Raw genomic sequence first — 21,031 nt, 5'->3', positions numbered from 1 at the left:
TGCACATAATGGTGTTTTGTGCTAAAAGAAACACCATCAAAAAAGGCATAGAAATGAGAAAGGTCCCTGTTAAATGTGTAAAGTTTGCCCAGCATTCATTTGTCTCGCTGTTGACTGTTTCACCAACGCCATTGAAGCTCCAAATCCTCCCCCAATCATGTGTCCTGGCTATGTTTCTACCTCCTCGCCACAGCGAGAGTCTGAAGTGCAGCTGTAGCCTTTCTGTGTCATGTCAGAAGGCATCTCCTCATCATCTGAATCATGACCACAGTGATAGTCGCCTGTGACAATTGTCATGAGACAGTGGCTGCGCATTTCCTGCTGTTGTCACTCCATCACTAGGAGGCAGAGACAATGTTGGAGTGGTCATGACCCCCTTCCAGCCATTTTTGTCCTTACAGAGAGTCAGAGGAGCTATGAAGAAGCAAGGAGATGTAGGATTGGGTAGGCCGTGTGCCTGCCCTCTGGGGATTGATATGCTTTGAGAAAGAAAACAGTATCACAAGAAGGCACAATGCCTCCTTAGCTGTGTGGTATTATGGCGCCATAAATCACAACACGTTCAAAATATTGATGAAGAAAAACTTGTTGGGACCATCACTGTCCATGCAATACCGTGTAGTATGTAGATGATATAATGTATGTCACCCAGGAGCTGAGTTATAGTGAGGTCACACCGGAGATTTTGAAGTAAATTCTCGGAAGTGATTTATTTCTTTTCATTATGTGACCAGTGGAGGTTCCTTCTTCATCTTTACCAAACCCGTCAAAATGTACTGTCAATCATGAGTTAAGCTTGAATTTTGAGGTCACTGTCTTATTCCTATTTGGTTGAGGATGTTTTTATGATTAGAATAATCACCATATGTATAACAATGCAATTTCCCCACAAATTAGAAACTTTCAAACACTTTGGGCATCTGACACCTGCGTTGCATGTTGCGTGGAAAAACTGATGCTACTTCGTCAGCAATGCATACGCATTCCTGTTTGTTTCAACCACAAAAGTATATGGACTATGCCTAAAGCCTCTCTGATGGCTGCAATATATTGATGCAGAGTTTTCCATCCCGCAATGAGATGCTCGCCACCAGCAATGTTGCAAGTTTTTTTTTACCAAAATGCTAAGTCTCGTTGGAAATGCGACTTCAGTCCGGTGCAACGCACATGGAATTTGGAAAATGGAATTTTGAGGAACGTTTTGGTCATATACAGTTTATAGAAAATCTCCTCAAAAAATGCTTTCCGATTACACGGTAGCAGTATACCTTCAATATTTCTCAACATACATTCTCTCTGTAAGCCTTTAGTATTGTCAGTGAAAAAGAAAATGGCATGGACGGGCTGAAATTCAAGATAACATCATTATCATGTCATTTAAAAAAACACTGATGCACTCATTTTCATATACAAAAGAAGGGTTATATCACTAAGCCCTGCTTATTAAAAAAAAAGTGGAAAAGTGAAATGATTTGATAGGGTCTAATGCTGTTTCTCCGAATCTGATGAGGACAAGCAGTGTTGAAAATGAATGATTAGTAATGCTATTTCTAGAAAAATTATAACAAATCCCATTTTTAGAGGTAATCTTTAAATATCTATACTGTCTCAGAAATATATCTATGATTTTACTCTGTAGTTTTAATACTGCACATTGTGCGCTCCTACACCTGCTCCCTATGGAAAGCCACTTGATATCAATTGATTTGGTTTGTAGATTTGCCTGAATAGTAAAACACATATTAAACAGAATTTTATCTAATTGAAAAGGCAATTTAAAACAATGCAATTTTCCACTGGGCTTGGAGAAGGACTCACTTAACACATAGTCATCCTATTTTATGCCAGGAAACATGAATAAATTCAAGATTTCCTCTTCTACTTTTACCGTATTCATGAATTTGATTGAGCAAAAAGAACGCAAACATTGCACATTTATAATATTTTACAGCATTAAAAGTGTTGAAAACGTGTGCCCTTGGCATTGCCATCTGAAGACACCAATTTTAACATCTACTTAAGCACTTCAAATGAACTGTCAAAAGCTCTTGTGAATGTAAGTCGCTGGATGACATCCATCTCATCTGTACCCTCATCCAACGCTAAGTAGATGTGCGGCTCGTGAATGTCTAATTTATCTATGTGTGCGATAGGACAGGTATGCCATTTTAAGTTTCTACCCTTGCTGTAATCTTTAAACGCATTAGCGGGCACTATGAAACAACCCTTCTGTGAAGGGATTCTTTTCTGGAGCAAGCTTAAGTTGAACTGCATACGTAGGAGACCAAAGCACTGTAAAAAGACTGGCAAAAAGGCACCGCTAGTGGGATATTTTGGCTTTGAAATGGCAGCACTTGTGTAGTCATTGCACTTCCCTTTGTACTTGGAGATGGAGTGTAGGCTCTTTTTGGAAATAGCAGTGTGTGGCTATTTTTTTTTTACACACAAATTAGAAAATCACCTTTCTAGTGCTGTCAGGGTAGAACATATTTTCTGCTCCTGCTCTGTCTGTGAATTGAGTCACTAAAAATCAGAGTGGTCTTAAAAGAGCTTGATTGGCAGCAACCACTGACTGACCACAGGAAACAAATTACTAGCGATTGAAGTCATTCCTTTTCCTCTCTTTAACGTCACAAAGCTCTACTTCGTATTGAAACCCTTTTTCTGTGAAAAGCACTAAGACTATTTTCCATATTTTCCATATTTTCACCTCCTATAGAACTCCATTCTGTTGTAAAATTGTCCCCTGTAAAGAAAGTCATTTATTCATTCAAGAAAGCCCCATTCAACATTTATAACTCTATTTTGTAGAAAGAAGTGTCCCCAACTTTGCTGTGCTCTCCTGTTCTTGTTGATGCTCAGCTGCAAAACAAACACTTATTGATTCACCTAACTTTCAAATAAGGAGCAATCAAGCCCTCTTATCTTCTTATTGCTTTCATTTCCTCGAGGAGTAGGTTATCCAAAGCCTCAAATTAACCATCAAAATTTCAGTTTCTGCTCCATTTTTATTTCATATCTGTCAACCTCTGCCGATAACTGCCCTTATAAATGATTATGATTCCCCTTACAAACCCCCAAAAAACCTTACAAACACCGTACGACTCGTACGGTGTTTGTAAGGTTTTTGGGGGGTTTGTAAGGGGAATCATAATCATTTATAAGGGCAGTTATTGGCAGAGGTTGACAGGAATGTTATTTCCCTCCTTCTTTTTCTCCAGTGGTTACTTTCAGTACGGTTTTTCATTATCACTTTGTGTAATTTTCAATATGACACAGGGCGTTTAAATGATCTTTTCGTATTATTTTCAATGTGGCACAGCGCCTTTTAAAGAATACCTTCTCCTCTTGGTTCCTTGGTAACAAAATATAGTGAGTGATGCAGACAGGCTCGGCCTTGTAATGAATGGCAAGTAATGCGGAGCGGCGCATTACCAGCATGCACACAGAGATGCACACAGGCGTCACTGCGACAGAAAACCTTTTGCATTAAAATTAAAGGATAAATGCCATACAACGACAGTACAAAGATAGACGGTTCTTTTTGTGCATTCTGCATTCTATATACAAGTAAAGTAAAGAAACCTTAAGGGAATTGCGATGACTGATTTAGTCTTTACATAGCGCATCTGAAAAGCAATTTCAAGCGCATGCAAAATGGGTATTGAAGGAAACTAAGACCTGTGTAAACATTTTTCAACTGCCTCCAAGTATCAGTACATATCGTCTCATCAATTATAATACTTGGTCAGAGTAGAGATGCTATTCATCCGATTGCAGGTAATCATCCCATAGGTATTCAATCTTTTATTTTTTTTATTTTCAACAAATCAAGCTGTGAAATGTTTACTCTAATTTAAAGTTATAGTGTAAACAGATGTAGTGTAATAAAATTTTGTGAATAACTGGAAAGTCAGTAGCTTTACAGTAAAACACACACACACACACACACACACACATTTGACTTCTTGCACTTATTTTGCAAATGTCCTCCACCACACTGATTGGTGAAATAATGAGATGAAATAGTAGTTAAATTGATCTTTCAATGTCACTTTAAAAGACTCAATCAGCCATAAGCAAAAATAATTAAAAGGTCCCAATCGGGGCACTCACCCAGAATACCAAGACGATAGTTGATTGTGATGACAATGACGTTTCCGTAACTTGCCAGGATGCTGCCGTCAATCATGTTGCCGGATCCCTCCATGAAGGAGCCCCCGTGAATATAAACCATGACCGGCTTCAAGCCGTTCTCATCGTGAATATCTGCAAAAAAGATATGTTACCATAACACTGTTACATATTTTACCAAACAAGCAGCTCTCTAAAAATACTGTTCAGAAGTAAAAATACCAAAATATTTTCAGAATTGCTGTGTTTATTCCATCTAATGAGTTTGTAGGCAATCAAAACAAGGCACCTGTTGATTTGCAAAACTGAGATTAATAAATATCTATTATATTATTATTAATAAATTCGATCAAATAAATAAATATATTATACTTCCTACTAACAGGCATGTCTATTTCAAATACTGTAACAAAAAGCTTTCAAATTCATTCCCCTACAAAGTAAAACAGATTATGCTTTTCAAACAGCAAAAAAAAATCTATTTAGTGTTTATATTCTTTCTTCTTTTAATTCAACCCCCCACCACCCACCCAACTATACACGCAGTATCCATTAAAGAAAAAAATGCTGTTTTCATTCTTTATGTATTTCAGACACTTAAGGTCCATTAAGAAAAACAGAACAAGAAATTATGAAGACATTCAGACTGCGCATTAAACAAGAGGCTCTCCATTCTGTGCATCCTCACAGCAGATGTGTATCAACATCTGCACAATGATGGGTTCGTCAGTCTGTGTCGTTATAGAATTCGTCAAGTCATCGAGTTGTAGCATAAATTCACAAATGTCTTTCCAGAGCCTCATAGGTAGCAATGTGAGCTTTTACAAATAACTGGCTTGCAATGTAGTATCTAGTGCTAGAACACAATAAATTTAGGCAGCAGCATGTTTGGCTCGGCAAGCACTTTGCAATAATGTCTTTGAATGTCACCATGCCAGTCCTCAATCACAAAATGACCCAGATACTTGACCTCCCTAACATAGATAAAATGCTGAAAATTCATTTTTGTCCACCGTGCTTCTAACAATCATGATGTTGCGCTTAGTGGGTCTTACAAAATGTCATGACCTTTGCCAAACATGTTTTTAACAATTGTTGCATCTTCACACCGCAAGGCTTACCAGATCATCCACATACATAAGATAATTAATCGCTGCTAATCCAAAAACACACTCGGTTTTGCATACTGTTCAGCTGTGACGACATCCATGGAAACATTCAATAAAGCCAGAGAAAGAATTCTCCCTTGTCGACCACCATTACTGATATGAAAAGGCACCATATATTAACCTGTCAAATGCCTTTCAAAGTATTGCAAAATATTTTATTTTTAAAAGGGATTCCCCGAATTTTCGTGACTTTGTTTTTTTGGTTTATAAATCATCATCATCATCATGGTAAAGTATTACTGTATTTCTTATTTTAATTTGTATGCTATGAATCTAATATACCTTTAATCATATCAAGTACAATTTCCGTTTAAAACTCCATCCAGTATAAGTATTGCCATTGAGTAGATGCCTTAAAAAATGACATTAAAATTGACTAAATGCACTGTACCACTGCAGTATAATGATAATTCCCCAGCAAAACAATAGTGGAAATAAAGTATCAAGGATATTTAGGAAGGACACCTAACATCTAGTAGAAATATAGACAGGGGAGATGCAAAGAGGTCTTTTTGGTGGAGAGTCTCAAAGCAACCATGGTTCTGAGCTCCCCTACAGTTGCTTTCCGACACCTTTTATTAATGGCCAAGGATGCGACTAGCAAAATGGGACAAATTAACAAATTAACATAGAATCGCTGATTAGACAGAAGCTTCCTAATCTCATGACTAACGATGTGTAGGTTGAAGCAACTACGGGCTGACTAGACAGAAGCTAACCTATCTGGTAACTAAGGTCAAGCAATCATTGAGATAAAAGGTTTGCCCCAGGCATCAGATTTAAATCAAGCAAAGTGGCTGCTCATTGCTCAACAACATGTAACTCAACATTAAAGCATGACATAAGCATAAATAAGATTATTTTTAAACACAATTACTTCAACAAAAAGTCAATAATTTATAATTCTATGACAAATAAAATCTAACATTTTTCTTGTGGAATTCGTAATCGTACACTATTGTATTAAGTGGTAGTCGTTTTACATAATTTAAAAGCCTGTTTCTGTCAGTAGTTGGAACAAGCTTCTGTCATATGTAATAGTTTATTGTTGTTGTTTTTTTACCAGCAGAATGGGATTTGGCTGTACTGGCTCACAGTTGTAAAGAAAACGAAAAAACAACAATGATTCAATCTGAACCCAAGTCATTTAAAAAAATACATTCCTCCATTTTTTTTCCAACAATCATTTGAACATGAAGACAATGAGATGGCTCGGAGACTTTAAATTGTTCTGTGGAATGATAAGAATTCCAAACCTCTTTAAGCTGACAATCTCAACATCTGTCTCCTCTGTGCATCGGCCCATTTGTTTCTGTAGTTTAATTTGCAATTAGGCCAGTTGTGATTAAACCTGGTGATTAGTTGATGGGTCGGTGGTAATTCTGAATTAAACAGCGTGTCTTTTGCACTAAACAACAAGAAATGTGTCGACCTCCTTGCTAACCGATCCAATTCATGTCACGGGCCATGATTGCATCCCATTCTGCTGGTAAAAAATGATAAAAGGCTAATACATGTTATGCGTAAGTAACATCTTCGAGCATCATGTCTTAATCTTATCATCATGACTTTAGCTGTAATTAGATTGCATAATACACAATCCAAATTACAATTTATTAAAGAAACTCTAAACGATTTCTATATGTTCTATATACCATCTGCTGCTGGAGCCTATATATAAACGAATATACATAATATATTATAGTGTCCATTAATGTACCATGCATTTCGACATGTCGCTAAACAAGAAAAGGCAATTTTCGCACATCGAGATCACTTCCTGAGATCATCTATTCTTTCCTTGAGTCAAATACTAAAAAAATAAAATAAAAGTCAGCAAGCTATGATACAGCAGAAATCCAGCAGAGTATCCTCACTGGCTCAAGGAACAGATGTTAGGAAGGAACAGCACTTTTTTCGTTTTTAAACCAGACTTGTTTTACAACGATCATTTAGCAGCCCATAACACAAGATTTTTATTGTGATTTTTTTTTTCCAGTCTATTGCATTCAATTGTTTTGATACTATTTTTAAATTGTCTCGGAATTGTCTCCCTGAATGTCTAATTGTAAAAGTGCTTATTGTATATAATTTCTTTCAAGCTTTTCCCTTCAGAGGGCCCACTTTGGTTGTTTGAGGATGGGCTTACTGCTGGTTTAACTGTTCCAGTTTTATGTAACCCGCTCTTGGTGGGAAAGGGAAATGATGAGGAGAATTCTTAGAGGTTCACTTTGACTTCACTTTTAGGTCAGTCGAAAAATGCAATTGTCCTGTAAATTAGACTAACACTGCAGCCTCTGTTTATGGCAATAGATCAAATAGAATGAAAGATCACAAGGCTGTCTGCTTTCTCAACAAAGTTGATTGGGTCCATATGGCTCATGTTTTTGAATTAATTACTTTACTGGAAATCACCTAATGAACAGGTGTCAAACTCGGATGCCTCGGGCCAGATTTGGCCACCCAAATCATTTTATGCAACTGGTAATTTTTGAAGGACTTATTTTTCCCCTTAACTTCTGTTTTACTTCATAAAAAGAGGGTATTTTCCAGCCAGGCTTCTTATTTTTGTGAATGGAGTTTTGCATTAGTGTTTTCATGCAGTGTCCTTTTGGACGGACCGTTCCATTGGTTATTGCGCTGTTTTATTGTTTTTTTGTGTTTATTGTTTTCTAAAACATATTTAGCTGGGATTCCCTTTTTGGATCTTTTTTTCTGATTTGGGGGTTTAAATACATTTCACTTGCTTGTGAATCTGTTGAAAACATTCATCAGTACACTTTAAATTTTGTTGATTTTTTTTTTTCCTTTTTTTCACCCAGATTTCTTTTTTTTTCCTTCAACAATAATCTACTGTTGCAAAGCCTTTTGATTTATGAAGGATCACAAGGATTTTCCAATATAATCACAATATAAAGTATTTGTTGTCGTTCTGTGTGACATGATTGTATAATCACTGACACGCACCACTCATTTTTTCCCCCCTCTCTTTAGACGTAGACTAAATTTATTGCCCTAAATCCCTCATCTGATGACAGGCTGCAGGCTATAACATCAACATTATGCCCAGACTGTGTCAGGTGCATGAGTATTTCAATAAGTAAGACATTTCTATTTATGCTGATTTTGTTCTTCTCCCACTGACAAGCTATAAAATACGCACCGCTAAATGGGCCTTGGGTGTAACCCACCATTCATAAATGGATCTTGGCTATTAAAGAGGTTGTCTATTTAATGCATGTAAGCTAAAAATCTGACCAAAGATAGACCCTTTGTGGATTAATGTGTTTATGATTTTGCTTTGGCGACCCCTGAGGGGGTTAAGCCAAAAAGTCAGTATAATGAGAGCTGCATTTTGCCTAGTTCTGTAAATACCCCAAATACCACAGGCAAAAAGGTATAAAATTAAATGATTTGTGCCTACTCTATTGGTCCATATTGATCTATATATAAATGAAGTATTTTTGTACTAGAAGTGCCAACTGAATACAAGTTGTATGATTTGGAAGGCAATTTGTGATGTCATTAGAAACCAAGATCAAACCTACAATTTGGTAACAATTGTAATAGAGAATACAATCGTAATGAAAAACAACAGGCTGAATGGGCACCTGATGACATAAATGTTTTTCATATAACTATAACATAAATAAACAACAAGACAGGGTGTTGGTGGTCAGAGATAGAAGCCAAACTATGAAAAAGAGTGTGACTTATTTATATAGTCGGTAACTGTCCACATATGTTTGTTGCCAGGCCTTTTAGAGAAGATTGGCTCCCTGGACGTAAACAATATTGTTTCTTCTCCTCATACTTCCTATTTTCTTACCATTCCTGATACCTTGTCATAAAAAATTAAAATTTAAAAAATAAAAATTCTCAGTTGGCATGTGTTTCAGTGCTACCTGTGCTTAACGTAAAAAATTCTATACCTTGACAACCAATAAATGATTTTCAAAAGACAAGGTTTTCTTATCTACCAAGAAAGAAAGAAACAAGCCCAAGATAAATTCAAGATAGACCTCTCATCCACCCACCATTTAATTTATTAATATAACCTATAACCCATGCAAGTATTTCATATGCAAAGAGAAAAAAGAAGTGTACAAAAATTACAATATAAGATATCATTACTCAAGTAGAAAGGCCGTGGAGACACCAGAGAGGAAGGAGATGACACAATCACTCCTCTTATTCTTATTCTGAAGAACCATTCATGTCATCATATATTATTAAGTAATGTTATTATTTCATATTACTTAGTCTGGATAACTTTTTGTTTTAAAGGTTTCAAACCTTTTCATCATAGAATACGCCCCCTGATAAATTCTGTTTCAAACCCCTGCTTAAAATATATTCCATAGCCTATTTGTTCGTTTATGAAAAAATGAGAATTAATTGCTTCAATTTTTCCAGGAAAAGTAGTGATAATTGATTTAATCCAATTATTTAAATTAGAGTTAATGAGGAGAACCCATATTTCGTGATGGTTCGATGAAATGCTTTTGTTTAATTTGTGTTGCCTGAAATGTGGGCTCCAGGGAATAGGATTTGAAGATGGGTTACTATGGATAAATGGTTTGAAATAAAATAATAAACCAAGGTCAAGTGGGTGTCTAGTATACTACAGCGCTTTAAAGATATAGGCTTTCATTTGACACAAAGCTTACAAAACCATTTTGCTAGTGCCACCCCGTGCAGAAGAATGTGCAGTCAAGACTGTCTTTTCAGGTCTACATAAAAAAAGATTAATTATTATGATCTAGAAAAAAAAATGAACAACTGCCCGTAATAAAATGATTTTCTAAAATGTCAGCGCTTTTTCAGGGAACTTGCACATCTCCTAGCAGAAGAAAATGACCTTTTAATGAAAACGCTTCCTATTGTTCCCCCAACAAATCAGGAAAAACAACTCTGTAATTTTGGTTATTATCATGCAGGTGAAAATTAGGATTTTTTTTCATCTGAGGATGCAAGATAACATGCAGAAGAGTTTTTAGTCCATATTATATTCAGCAAAAGGACATCAGGTGTGTTGAATTGAAACTCGTTTTTCTTAAAGTTGATATTATAAAGATTCAGTAGTAAGGGTTTTTCTGCCATGCAATGAAGTTAGGCTTTTATTTTGGGGGGCAAAAATAATTGGAAAAATACCTTGATCACCACCATCATTACTGTTGAAATCTGCACCTTTTCTGTGATAGTTCACTCCTAGTGTTGAGGAAAAACATATAAGAAATAAAAAAATAAAAATAAAAATGCAAGAAGTCTATGATTCACAGAACTGTGATGTTATTTGAATAAAATTAGTGGGGTGACACATCAAACACAGTGTGTTCCAGTTTACCGTGACTAGTCAACTGCAAATAAAACTTGTTTTTCCTTATATTTGTTAAATTCAGTCATTCATTTTGCGAGCGGCTTACCCTCACATGGGTCATGGGGGTTCTGGAGCCTATCCCAGGCAACTATGGGCAGTAGGTGGAGCATTCCCTGAATTGGCTATCAGCTCATCGCAAGGTATACTGAGACAAACAACCATTCACCCTACACCCATACTTAGGGGCAATTTAAAGTCTTTAACCAGCATGTTTTTGGGATGTGGGAGGAAACCGAGTACCCGGACACTACCCACGCAGGCACGGGGAGAACATGCAAACTCCACGCAGGAAGTTTGGAACCCACTGGGGATTGAACTGATCTCAGAACTGTGAGGTGGACTTGCTAACCATTTGTTTCCATGTGCGGCTCATTTTTTTAAAAGTTAAACTAAAATATTTTTTTTTTAAATCGCCATTCTTTTGTGAGTTCTCCAATATTTAAAGGTTACAACTGTCGTAACTGCGCACTGCGCCACAGAGTTGATTGTTCTTATGTAACGAGCAAATAAGGCAGCATTCTACCAATGTTACTAGGAGTAAAATATTAAAATGAGGTCCTTTATAAATCTGGAAAAAAACAAATTCCATTTCTTCTGCTTCCTTTAGTTGCATCAGTCTTTTCAACTTATAGTATATTTGTGCTTATCTTATGGTTCAGCACAAACAATGTAATTATAATTAAACCTGTGACGCGCATCATATTCACATGTACTCATTTTGAAACCCTTTTCACTCACTTCACATTTGCAACTGGAACATTTTTGGTAGGATTCTTTCAGCTCCCAATGACATTCAAGTCATGATTTCAGGAGCCTTGCTTTGTAGACTATAGAATATGATGGCTATTAAAAAAACTGTGGAATGTAATTCATTAAAAGTAAGTACAATTTAATCACTGGTAGTGTAGTTGCCATGAGTCGAGAATTTACACGCAAAATTGAGCCCAGCAATGTTACACCCTATAAAATTACCTAATTTCTTAAATGATAATTTTCTTAAAAGTAAAATGCATAACAGCAATATCACACACAAAGTGGCCATTTACTCACGAGCAGATTTATTTTTTGTGGTTCAGGGGCATTTCTTGATTAAATAAAGACCACTGCTGTAACCTGATCCTGTGCGTGAAGTGGTAGACTTGCGCAAAATTGCGCAAAAACTTCTTTATTTCCTCAACATCGACCTCTCCATTTTCTGTAGCACTTATCACCCCTGATTGTAGAGGTGATAGAGCCTTGCAGACTTTAAGTAGAGGAAGCCTGGCAGAATATTTTCTAGTATACTCAATCATAGGAGCACATACTGTATCATTTTTACCAAGTCTTTTAATAATTTCATAACTGATTTCGCCCATGAGGGTACACGGTGTGACATTAGAGGTTCTCTAAATAATGAAAATAGCTGCGGGTGGTAATGCGAAGGTTGTCCCCATTTAAATTGAAAGGGGCAAAAAGGAAGTCTAGGTCGACTAAGCAGGAGTCAACAGTTATTAATTCTATAACTATGAATTATATCTTACTTACAAGAGTAAAGAATTCTCAAGGGTGTTTTCTATCATCACAAATTTGCATCATACGTAAAATTGTATTTAATTGTATGAATTCTGGTGTTACTTTTGCATTATTTTATATTATTTATTTATTGTTTCATTTAGTATGTTAATTAACCTCACAACTTTATTTAGCAGGTACTTCAATTTGAAAGCTTTGTTGTTGTTTTTATGGGGATGTGGAGGGGGCTTCAAATATTTTAAATAATCAACAGGTGTAGTCACACTGGCATTTCTTATTTTTTTATTATTATTTTTTACTTTGACTCGCAGCATGGTCACTGGCACTGTCTGTAAAATGGACTTCAGTGTCAAATCTCCACTTCAATGAACAATGCATGTCACTTAATCTGTCAATCCACTCGATGTGTCAAATATGAATTCCCGTCCGGGTCCTTGACTGACAGGCTACTATAAGAGGCCAAATCGCAGGTTGTGGGGGGGAGGAAATAAAATATGATGGGCGATGAAGGAAGCACTTACTGTACATTGGTATGAACCCAGTCTGTCAATCACAGCTGATCTTAAAAATATTCCTTGACTAGCTCCCTGACACTTTCTTGACACAATAATACAAAACCATCCTACAAAATTATAGCTCACCATTAAGCTGTTCAATATCTCAAAGAAAAAAGGCTTCCTTCTTTATGAAAACTGCCAGCTTCTCAACTTCTGTTCCCACAAGGTTAAAAGATGACCCCTGCAGCTACAAAGGTGGCTCAGTTATTCATATAAGAGTGATGAGTATTAGTTAACAGGCAAAGTGCCTAGCAACGCAGCAATTGTGTAGCTGCTTGTGGGTAGGTTGGGAAATTAGTCTAGTATAAACCTTTGAACCTCATCTCAAAGCAGTACAGAATTCATTAAAATGGGTAGACAGATGGGCAACTTTGCCTTTCTTATGTCCTTATAAGCACTCAGTTTTTCCAGCAATTTGCTTCCTGGGACATTGCTTCAACAATTGAGTCTTCTACTGATTTCCAAGAAAATATTAAGTTAAATCCATTAAGATATTCAAAACTTCAGGGCTCTATCGTTGATCAATCTTGTGTAATGCAGACCAAAGACACACCAATTTCCCACAGTTAAGTAAATTCAAGTGTTAAAAGACCAGCCAAAAGATGTTTGACCTACCATCCTCAGTGGGAACATAGACGTTTAGATAAAGGCAATCTTCACTCTGTTCTTGCACATAGGTTACCAATGTATCCAAGTTGGCCGTGAACCACACAGGGAGCATATCATTGTGTAGGAAGCGATCTTCCAAAAATTGAGGGCAAACGGGAGCAAAGTGGGTGGCATTCCGGATGCCAGGCCAGGACATTGGGGGCTCTGGCGCCTGAAACCTCCGCTCCCCTGTTGGGGCCAAAGCATATGGGATCCCCAAATACTGTTCCACCGGTCCCAGGATCTCGTTAGGTAACGTGACTTTCACGCCCCGCAACTTTCCATAGTTTGTGGTGACCACAGGGTACTGTTGACTTTGGATCGTGACTGCAAAGTTGGACATGAATCCAGTCCAGATCAGCAGGAAAGCCATGATGGAACAAATCCATGAAGGGCCTCTACAAGCAAACATGCTCCTTCTATGTAAAGCCAAAGTCTTTAGTGGTTTAACCCCAGCCTTGGGTTCCCTGCCGTCCCTTTGTCTTCTTCCCTCCTTCAGGCTAAAAGCACAGAAACAGTTTCCTGACAAAATTAAGTAGTTTGCTCAGAAATTCCCATCCCGCGTCGGTCAGGTCCTAAGATCCCAGAAAGCGAAGAAGATGTCACTGCTCCAGCTTGATGGGAGGCTGAAATAGGAGGAGGAAATGTCAGTTTTAGTTTTAACCATGGACAATTCTTGCAAAAAAAGCATGTGTTAAATTGAAAAATGACTTTTGCCCATGCCAAATCCCATATTTCTGAGGTTTTTTTCCCACTTAAATTAATTTGAACATCAAACAAATCTAAATATCGCACAAAGATAACCCAAGTTTACGTAAATCCCATTTGTAACTGTGTTCTGCTATTGTTTTGTAACCTCAAGCTGACATGCACTTGGCGGATTCTCGGTGGTTTAAAAATAAATGAATTCATTTTCTGTACCACTTAACCTCACAAGGGTCATAGGGGTGCTGGAGCCTATCCCAGCCAACTATGGGTAGTAAGTGGGAGACAGCCTGAAATGGTTGTCAGCCGACTGCAGGGAACATTGAGACTAAAAACAATGAAAGGTTGTTCATGGTTGGAAACCATGTTTTACTGGACTAAAATAATTCTACGAGGAATATCGCCAAAGAGATGTGAAAGACTCCTTAGTAAAGAATGTCATGCGTACTTAAGGGAACCAAAGACATTTAACCAACTAACACGTATATTTATGAGAGGTAAATAAATTATTCTTATTGAAATAAAGGAAGTAACAATCCCTGAACACGAGCATAAACGTATACGACAGATGTATTTTGATAAAGCCACCTGGGTGTTCAAGGTTAGTTCAGGACATTGGCGAGACATCCTTCTTAAAATCCAACTTCATTTAAAGACAAGCTGGCAACTTCCAACGTGATCTGAATCAGATTTCAGCCTGAGACAGAACTCAGGGTAAATAGAGCCATTAAGCTGGATCAGTCATTCTGCATCTGACATCAGATCGTTCACCAGAGCTGACCATGTCCAATCTAAATAATTATTTTGATTCCCCAAGAAGTGGCACGATGCCTTAGCACAGAATCCCAGAAGCCCTCTCCCTCTGCTCTAAAAATATGCAGCTGGTCTATTTTTGACAGATGCTTGGTCAGTCTGTGCAGGACACACTGAGCATGCGGGTGTGGGTTAAATCATCCGGGGTACTTGGTTTTTCTTTTCTTTCTTTTTTTTTGTCAACTAAAAGCCTGCAGACCATTAATGGGCAGACAAAGCGCTTCACTACTGAAAGCCTCCCAGTGCAATTTAAAGATGTCTGCAGGCAAGAACAAAGCCACGGCGTCATCGGGGGCTGTGCTTTAACTCATCGTGATGAAATGGAATGTCTTGAGATTGTCCTGAATCTTACATGGAATTTGTCGGTCTCCCGATTTGTTGTAGGCAATGTATTCACTCAGTATTAAATTTATACTTTTCTTGTAAAGTAGTAGTCAGTCTGTTGACTATTCTGTTGCAGCCTCAAAATGATTTATGGTCATGTCATGTAAAAGCCGCATTGAACTAACTTTTCTAATGAGGGACTTTTGTTGCTGTCGATTGTCACAACCTGAGTAGTGCATTACCACAATGCTGAATCAAGTCAAAATGTTAACGTGAATGACCAGGGAAACAAACAATGCCATGTTGCTCATTAGTACTGAGTTCATGAATGTGTCGCTGTTTAAAGTTGTGTATCCAAACATAGTGTGCTTATGGTTAAAAACATTTGAAGAACAAGACCCAACAACGTGAGCTCCTTGGTTAGATTAGTGGTAATTAGAGTGCAGTTTCTTCCCTTTCGTGTATTTAAAACAGAAAATTTTTCTCCTCGAGACATTTCAGTAAGGCGACAAGTTTTCCATCACTTGCAGCTGATGCGCGCGATTACATAAGGACATTAACTGTTATGCAGAGGAAGAATATAGCAAGATGTGCAGGCGCCTCACACAGTAAGAAAAACATTAAAAGGGAAAAATGATCAACGGCAAGATATTTTTTCACGTGTATTTGTTGCTAAATCTTCAAACACGGTAAAAGCGTGTCATGTTGTTTCATGGAACCAACAAATTGAACAGTATTTGTGCTAATATGGTAGATAATGATAAATTGTCATTTTATGGCAAGTGAGGAGGCTGAATGTGCCCCTCTTCTTGGATGAGAATGGTGTACATTGTTCTCACTTACTGATTATAACAGTTAAGTCTTATGAATACCAATGAACGAGTGCCTTGTCATTTGCATTTCAATCATAACATGATCCAGCTTGAGGCTCACCAGGTCTTATCAGGAATATGTTACTGACACTTCAAACTACAGCCCCGAACAATTATTCATATATACTGAATTTTTTTTCTGATATACATGCATAGTCTCTTGAAGTTTAATGTCAAGCTAAATGTTAAAACAAAGAGAAATGATGAAAGCCACAGGCAGGCTTTTGGTGAGCATGTGATTGCCATATAACATTTAAAGGATTGGATATTTGGACAGTAATGGTGAAGCAATGCATGATGACAAACAATCCAGCAATATTTAAGGGATTTTTTAATCCTCTGCAAATTGTAGTTGGAGTATTCATTTCCTGTTAAATAACATACAATCAAACCCCTGACACAAGTATCAAATTTGAACAGATGGTGTTGCAGGTGCATAGAATTGAAAGGGTTACCCCAAAACTCCTTGGTTGCCTTGATATCTTTATCATGACAATTGGTGACTCTGAAAATGCACTCAACTGAATTCTCTTTCTTTTCTCTTAAAATATTAAGAGCAGCTGGTGTTTGCAACACTTCTTGTTCCTGACTAAGCAATACGAAGCCAAGAAAGTGTTGTTTTCTGCTGGACAAATAAGTGTTGCCATGGATTATTTTCCCGCGAGTATTTCTTTGTCAAAGCTTCAGAGAAATTGGCTTTGGTTTGTGCTAGCTATTTGCTTACGAGTTAGTATTATCACAAGTTGCTGCAACCAATGCATGCTCTCAAATGTTTGTCTGAATCCATGCCATGTGCGCTTTATTCATCCGATGAAAAGATTCAAACAAATCGCTTCTTAAATGACACCTAATTGATTTGGCTAAGGTTGTCCTATTTGCATGTATGCATCTTTAATTTGTGCTGTTTTCATTACAGATAGACTGACAGACAAACAAATAAGACTGACCGTGACAGTGGTTACTCTTGCTTAGCAAGACCAGGAAAATCCATAAGATAATTACATTATACTCATTAAATTTTTAAACATTTTTTTTCAATAATCTCTGGTTCAGGTCTTTGTAATGAGGTTGTATTTGTTGTGACTAAAAACATTCAACCAGCATGCACCACAAAGAGCAGTTTTCTTGTTGGAGAGGAAAAAAAACACAAAACCTAGTACGACCATCACAAATGGATGGATAGATGCACCAAGAATGGATAAAGTGTTTTTGTTTTTGTTTTTGTGTTCTCTTTTCAAATACATTGAGTCTAAGTAGAGCATAGACCAAAAAAAACCATTAACAGCCATGTAACCTTGAAAGCCTATGACAGGCCATTAAAGCATAAAAAAACATTTCAGAACAAAGTCCATTTTCGTTTAAAATCAATCAAGTCATGTGTAACAACAAACTTTAAAATACTGTTTTACGCCATGACATGCAGAGAACAACATAGCACAATTTTCAATTATGGGCAAAAACTAAGTACAATACCACATAAAAAACGCACACAGAATAATATTTAGTGGTTACCCCATTTTTACATTAAAAATCACATTTGCATTTGTGACGATGAAGCAGCCATTGCGACCCTCTAGACAGCTCCATAAAAAAAATAGAATGCAAGAAGAAATTTAGGGATTAGGCTGAGACTAATACTACAAAAAGATATCACACACAGCCAGCTTTGAGGTTGATGAATTGTTCTGTACTCCCATTTGCATGTTTGCATAAAAGAATCCCTTGATATGAAATGCAAACATAGTGGAAGAAAGAAATTCATCAAGGCCCAAAACAGTCTTATAGGTTGGGAATGAGCGATGAAGACATTCTGAAAAGTCCGTCCTAGGTGCGCTCCATTTGCTGACCCCGGTAGATATTGGGAATTATACCTTCTATTATGTGGTTGGAAATGAGTATTTCATGTGCCAAACAACACATTTTCTGTGTCCAATTCGACATATCCTGCCATACTGTGCATATGTTCTGGGGCTTTTGGAAATCTCCCCCATGTGACCAGAACAGCCGCAGGAGTCCGTTCATGAGATGATGTCACTTGCAGCAGTCCAGCTCATCTGGAAGGACGAGCTGTGAAATTGGAAGCTAACACTTTCAGCCCCGCTGCAGCCGAAATGAAAATTGGAAAAATTCTCCGAGTGGTTGGAGCGATGCTACCCTGCGACTGTCGAGGTGCCCTTGAGCAAGGCCCCGCCCCTAGCTCCAGAGATGCAGCAATCGTTGACAGTCATTTCACTTGGACATCTGTCTATTCCTGCCTGTGTTGATGTAGGATTTGCTTTTTAGTGTGACAGGTCCAACACAAAATACATATATACAGCAGAATGGAAGTTCATTTAGTAAATAAATACATGTTTTTATTTTTGAAGTAGTGCAAGGCAACAGTTTATAATTTTTTTTTTAAACTCAAAACGTCAGCCCATTTTGTAGGGGTGCGGCATCAAACCTACAGAGGAGAGGGACCATACGTCCCCTACTCCCAAAAAAAAAAAAAATCACCCCCTCCTCTCACACACCACCATCTTGTGGTTGCTCGGCAAAGAGGGTGCGTGCAATGGGATGCCAGCCTGCATTCAGATCACACACTCGAGGGAGGGGGTGCTCATAAAACCTGTTTCTCCATCCCACCCCCACCCCTCCCCCCCCAAAAGTGAACTGGCTGTTGCGCTGGGGCTGTTTAAAATGAAATTGACGCACATTGAGACGTCCAAACAATAAATGTACTCGCCCACGTGATGTGTCTCCTCCGCTGCGCTGTCATTCAATCATTGGGCAGATGCGCCGTTCGCATCTCGACCAAAATAGAACTCAAACGCAACTGAGTTGGCACCAAAGTCCCCTCGAGAAAACTCTTGCGATCGCCGATTGCGAAGCCTCTCAAATGATCATGAGATGAAAATAAATAATGTTGACACGTGTAAAAAATAAAATAAAAAAAGGAAGGGGGTTGGGGGGTGGTTGGGGGATGGCATGGAAAATGAAGGGACCCGCACCAAAATGACACCCCGCATTTTCATTTTCAGCCATAGCAAAAATATCCTTACCTCAGCTTTTAACTGGCTTGTGCAGGTCCAGACAGACATGCATTTGAATCCAGGTCCACTACATCGGTGCTGTCGGAATCCAAAGTGAGAAAGCGCGCATTCGATGGAGCGCAACTCTTGGAAAATCCGGTGGTCTGCTGCTTGATTTTAGAAGATACGTGCGTAATTATGTTTGGAGATGATGTTTCATGAGTCACTGCAGTGGCACTGGAAAGTGATGGAGCCAACAGTGGCACCAGGCAGTGCATTGGTGGGACAAGATTAGCGATAAAGAAAGCAAGAGACTGATTCGTCTCGCTCTCTCCTCTCTATCGCTCTCTGTCTCTCTCTCTCCTCTCTTTTGCTCTCTCTCTTTCTCTCTCTCTCTCTCTCTCTCTCTCTCTCTCTCTCTCTCTCTCTCTCTCTCTCTCTCTCTCTCTCTCTCTCTCTCTCTCTCTCTCGCGCCTCTCTCTCTCTCTCGCCTCTCTTTCGCTCTCTCTCTTTCTCTGTCTCTCTCTCCTCTCTTTTGCTCTCTGTCTCTCTCTCCTCTCTTTCTCTCTCTCTCTGTCTCTCTCTCCTCTCTTTTGCTCTCTGTCTCTCTCTCCTCTCTTTCGCTCTCTCTCTTTCTTTCTCTCTGTCTCTCTCTCTCTTTCTGTCTCTCTCTGTCTCTCTCTCTCCTCTCTTTCGCTCTCTGTCTCTCTCTCTCCTCTCTTTCGCTCTCTCTCTCTCTCTCTCTGTTTCTCTCTCTCTTTCTCTCTCTCTTTCTCTCTCTCTCTTTCTGTCTCTCTCTCTCCTCTCTTTCGCTCTCTGTCTCTGTCTCCTCTCTTTCGCTCTCTCTCTCTGTCTCTCTCTTTTTCTGTCTCTCTCTCTTTCTGTCTCTCTCTTTCTCTCTCTCTCTCGCTCTCTCTATTCTCTCTCTCTCTATTCTCTCTCTATTTTCTCTCTCTCTCTCTCCGCTCTCTAGCTCCTCTTTCCTATTTCTCTTTCTCTTTCTCTCCCTATCAGAGAAAACAAAGTTTATTAACCCTTACACACTTTTTTCGAAAGGTCTATTACGTAGATCGCGATCTACTGGTAGATCGCCAACCCAAAGAACTATCGGTAGATTGCCAAGGAACTATCGGTAGATTGACAAGGAACTATCAGTAGATCACCAAGGTACTGTTGGTAGGTCGCACGACAAAAACATTTTATCCCTCCCCTTTGTCGGTTTCCTTAGCTAGGTTCTTATGAAGTTGGCATGTCCGCAGTAGACTTTAGCATGAATTGAAAGTGGATTTTCACCCCATTCCCTACCAATCCTATACATGTTGTCTAATGCGAGGTATACCAACATAAAAAAATTGCTGAGCTTTGTCAGTGGCCTGTAAAAAAAAGATTGTGGAAGATTAAATCCTTGAAAAGTAGATCTTGAAGGAAAAAAGTTTGAACACCCCTGGTCTACTGGGAATAACCTACCTACTGGGAAACAGAAAAGTCGCACGTTGAAACCCACTATAATATAAGTGTATATTATATAAGTGTATATTATAGTGGGCTTCAACGTGCGCATTTGACCAAGGTGGCCTCATACATAAACTATAACACCTGTATAACGGAATGATATTATTAAATATTTACATTTTTGTATATTTCCAGTCATTTTAGGTAAAAATGCAACATTTTGTGAAGGATGACATTAACATTGCTGTCATATGTCAAACGGAAAAGTAGGCTGATATATATAGATAGATATATAGAGATAGATATCGATATAGATATAGCTATCGATATAGATATAGAGAGATATAGATATAGAGAGAGATATAGATATAGAGATAGAGAGATAGAGAGATGTGTCTGAACAGTGAACGCAAACCCCATCATTAAGTTACAGTCACTAAACAAAGGATTCATC

General features: G+C 38.1%; 1 protein-coding gene and 1 long non-coding RNA gene across 3 annotated transcripts in view; one reads left to right on the top strand and one right to left on the bottom strand.

Annotated features, from left to right (window-relative positions):
* The window catches only part of LOC144077601 (uncharacterized), a 36,145-nt gene extending 30,767 nt beyond the window's left edge, over positions 1-5,378 (top strand). Inside the window, exon 4 of the long non-coding RNA XR_013301054.1 lies at positions 4,728-5,378. This is a non-coding gene — a long non-coding RNA (uncharacterized LOC144077601). The remainder of the gene's footprint in view (positions 1-4,727) is intronic.
* The window catches only part of nlgn4xa (neuroligin 4 X-linked a), a 38,923-nt gene extending 19,430 nt beyond the window's left edge, over positions 1-19,493 (bottom strand). Inside the window, exons 1-4 of one of the 2 annotated variants that reach the window (XM_077605441.1) lie at positions 19,156-19,493; positions 13,368-14,026; positions 10,458-10,514; positions 4,117-4,269 (exon numbers count right to left, since the gene is read on the bottom strand). In XM_077605441.1, the coding sequence (XP_077461567.1) occupies positions 4,117-4,269; positions 10,458-10,514; positions 13,368-13,812 (655 nt within the window). In that variant the 5' untranslated portion in view covers positions 13,813-14,026; positions 19,156-19,493. The remainder of the gene's footprint in view (positions 1-4,116; positions 4,270-10,457; positions 10,515-13,367; positions 14,027-19,155) is intronic. The other variant, XM_077605449.1, reaches the window with a different exon arrangement.
* Between the last annotated feature and the right edge of the window lie 1,538 nt (positions 19,494-21,031).

Source organism: Stigmatopora argus, chromosome 1 (genome assembly GCF_051989625.1).
Source record: "Stigmatopora argus isolate UIUO_Sarg chromosome 1, RoL_Sarg_1.0, whole genome shotgun sequence".
Classification (NCBI taxonomy): domain Eukaryota; kingdom Metazoa; phylum Chordata; class Actinopteri; order Syngnathiformes; family Syngnathidae; genus Stigmatopora; species Stigmatopora argus.
The sequence above is the reverse complement of the archived record's forward strand: the minus strand, read 5'-3'. Positions and strand labels throughout refer to the sequence as shown.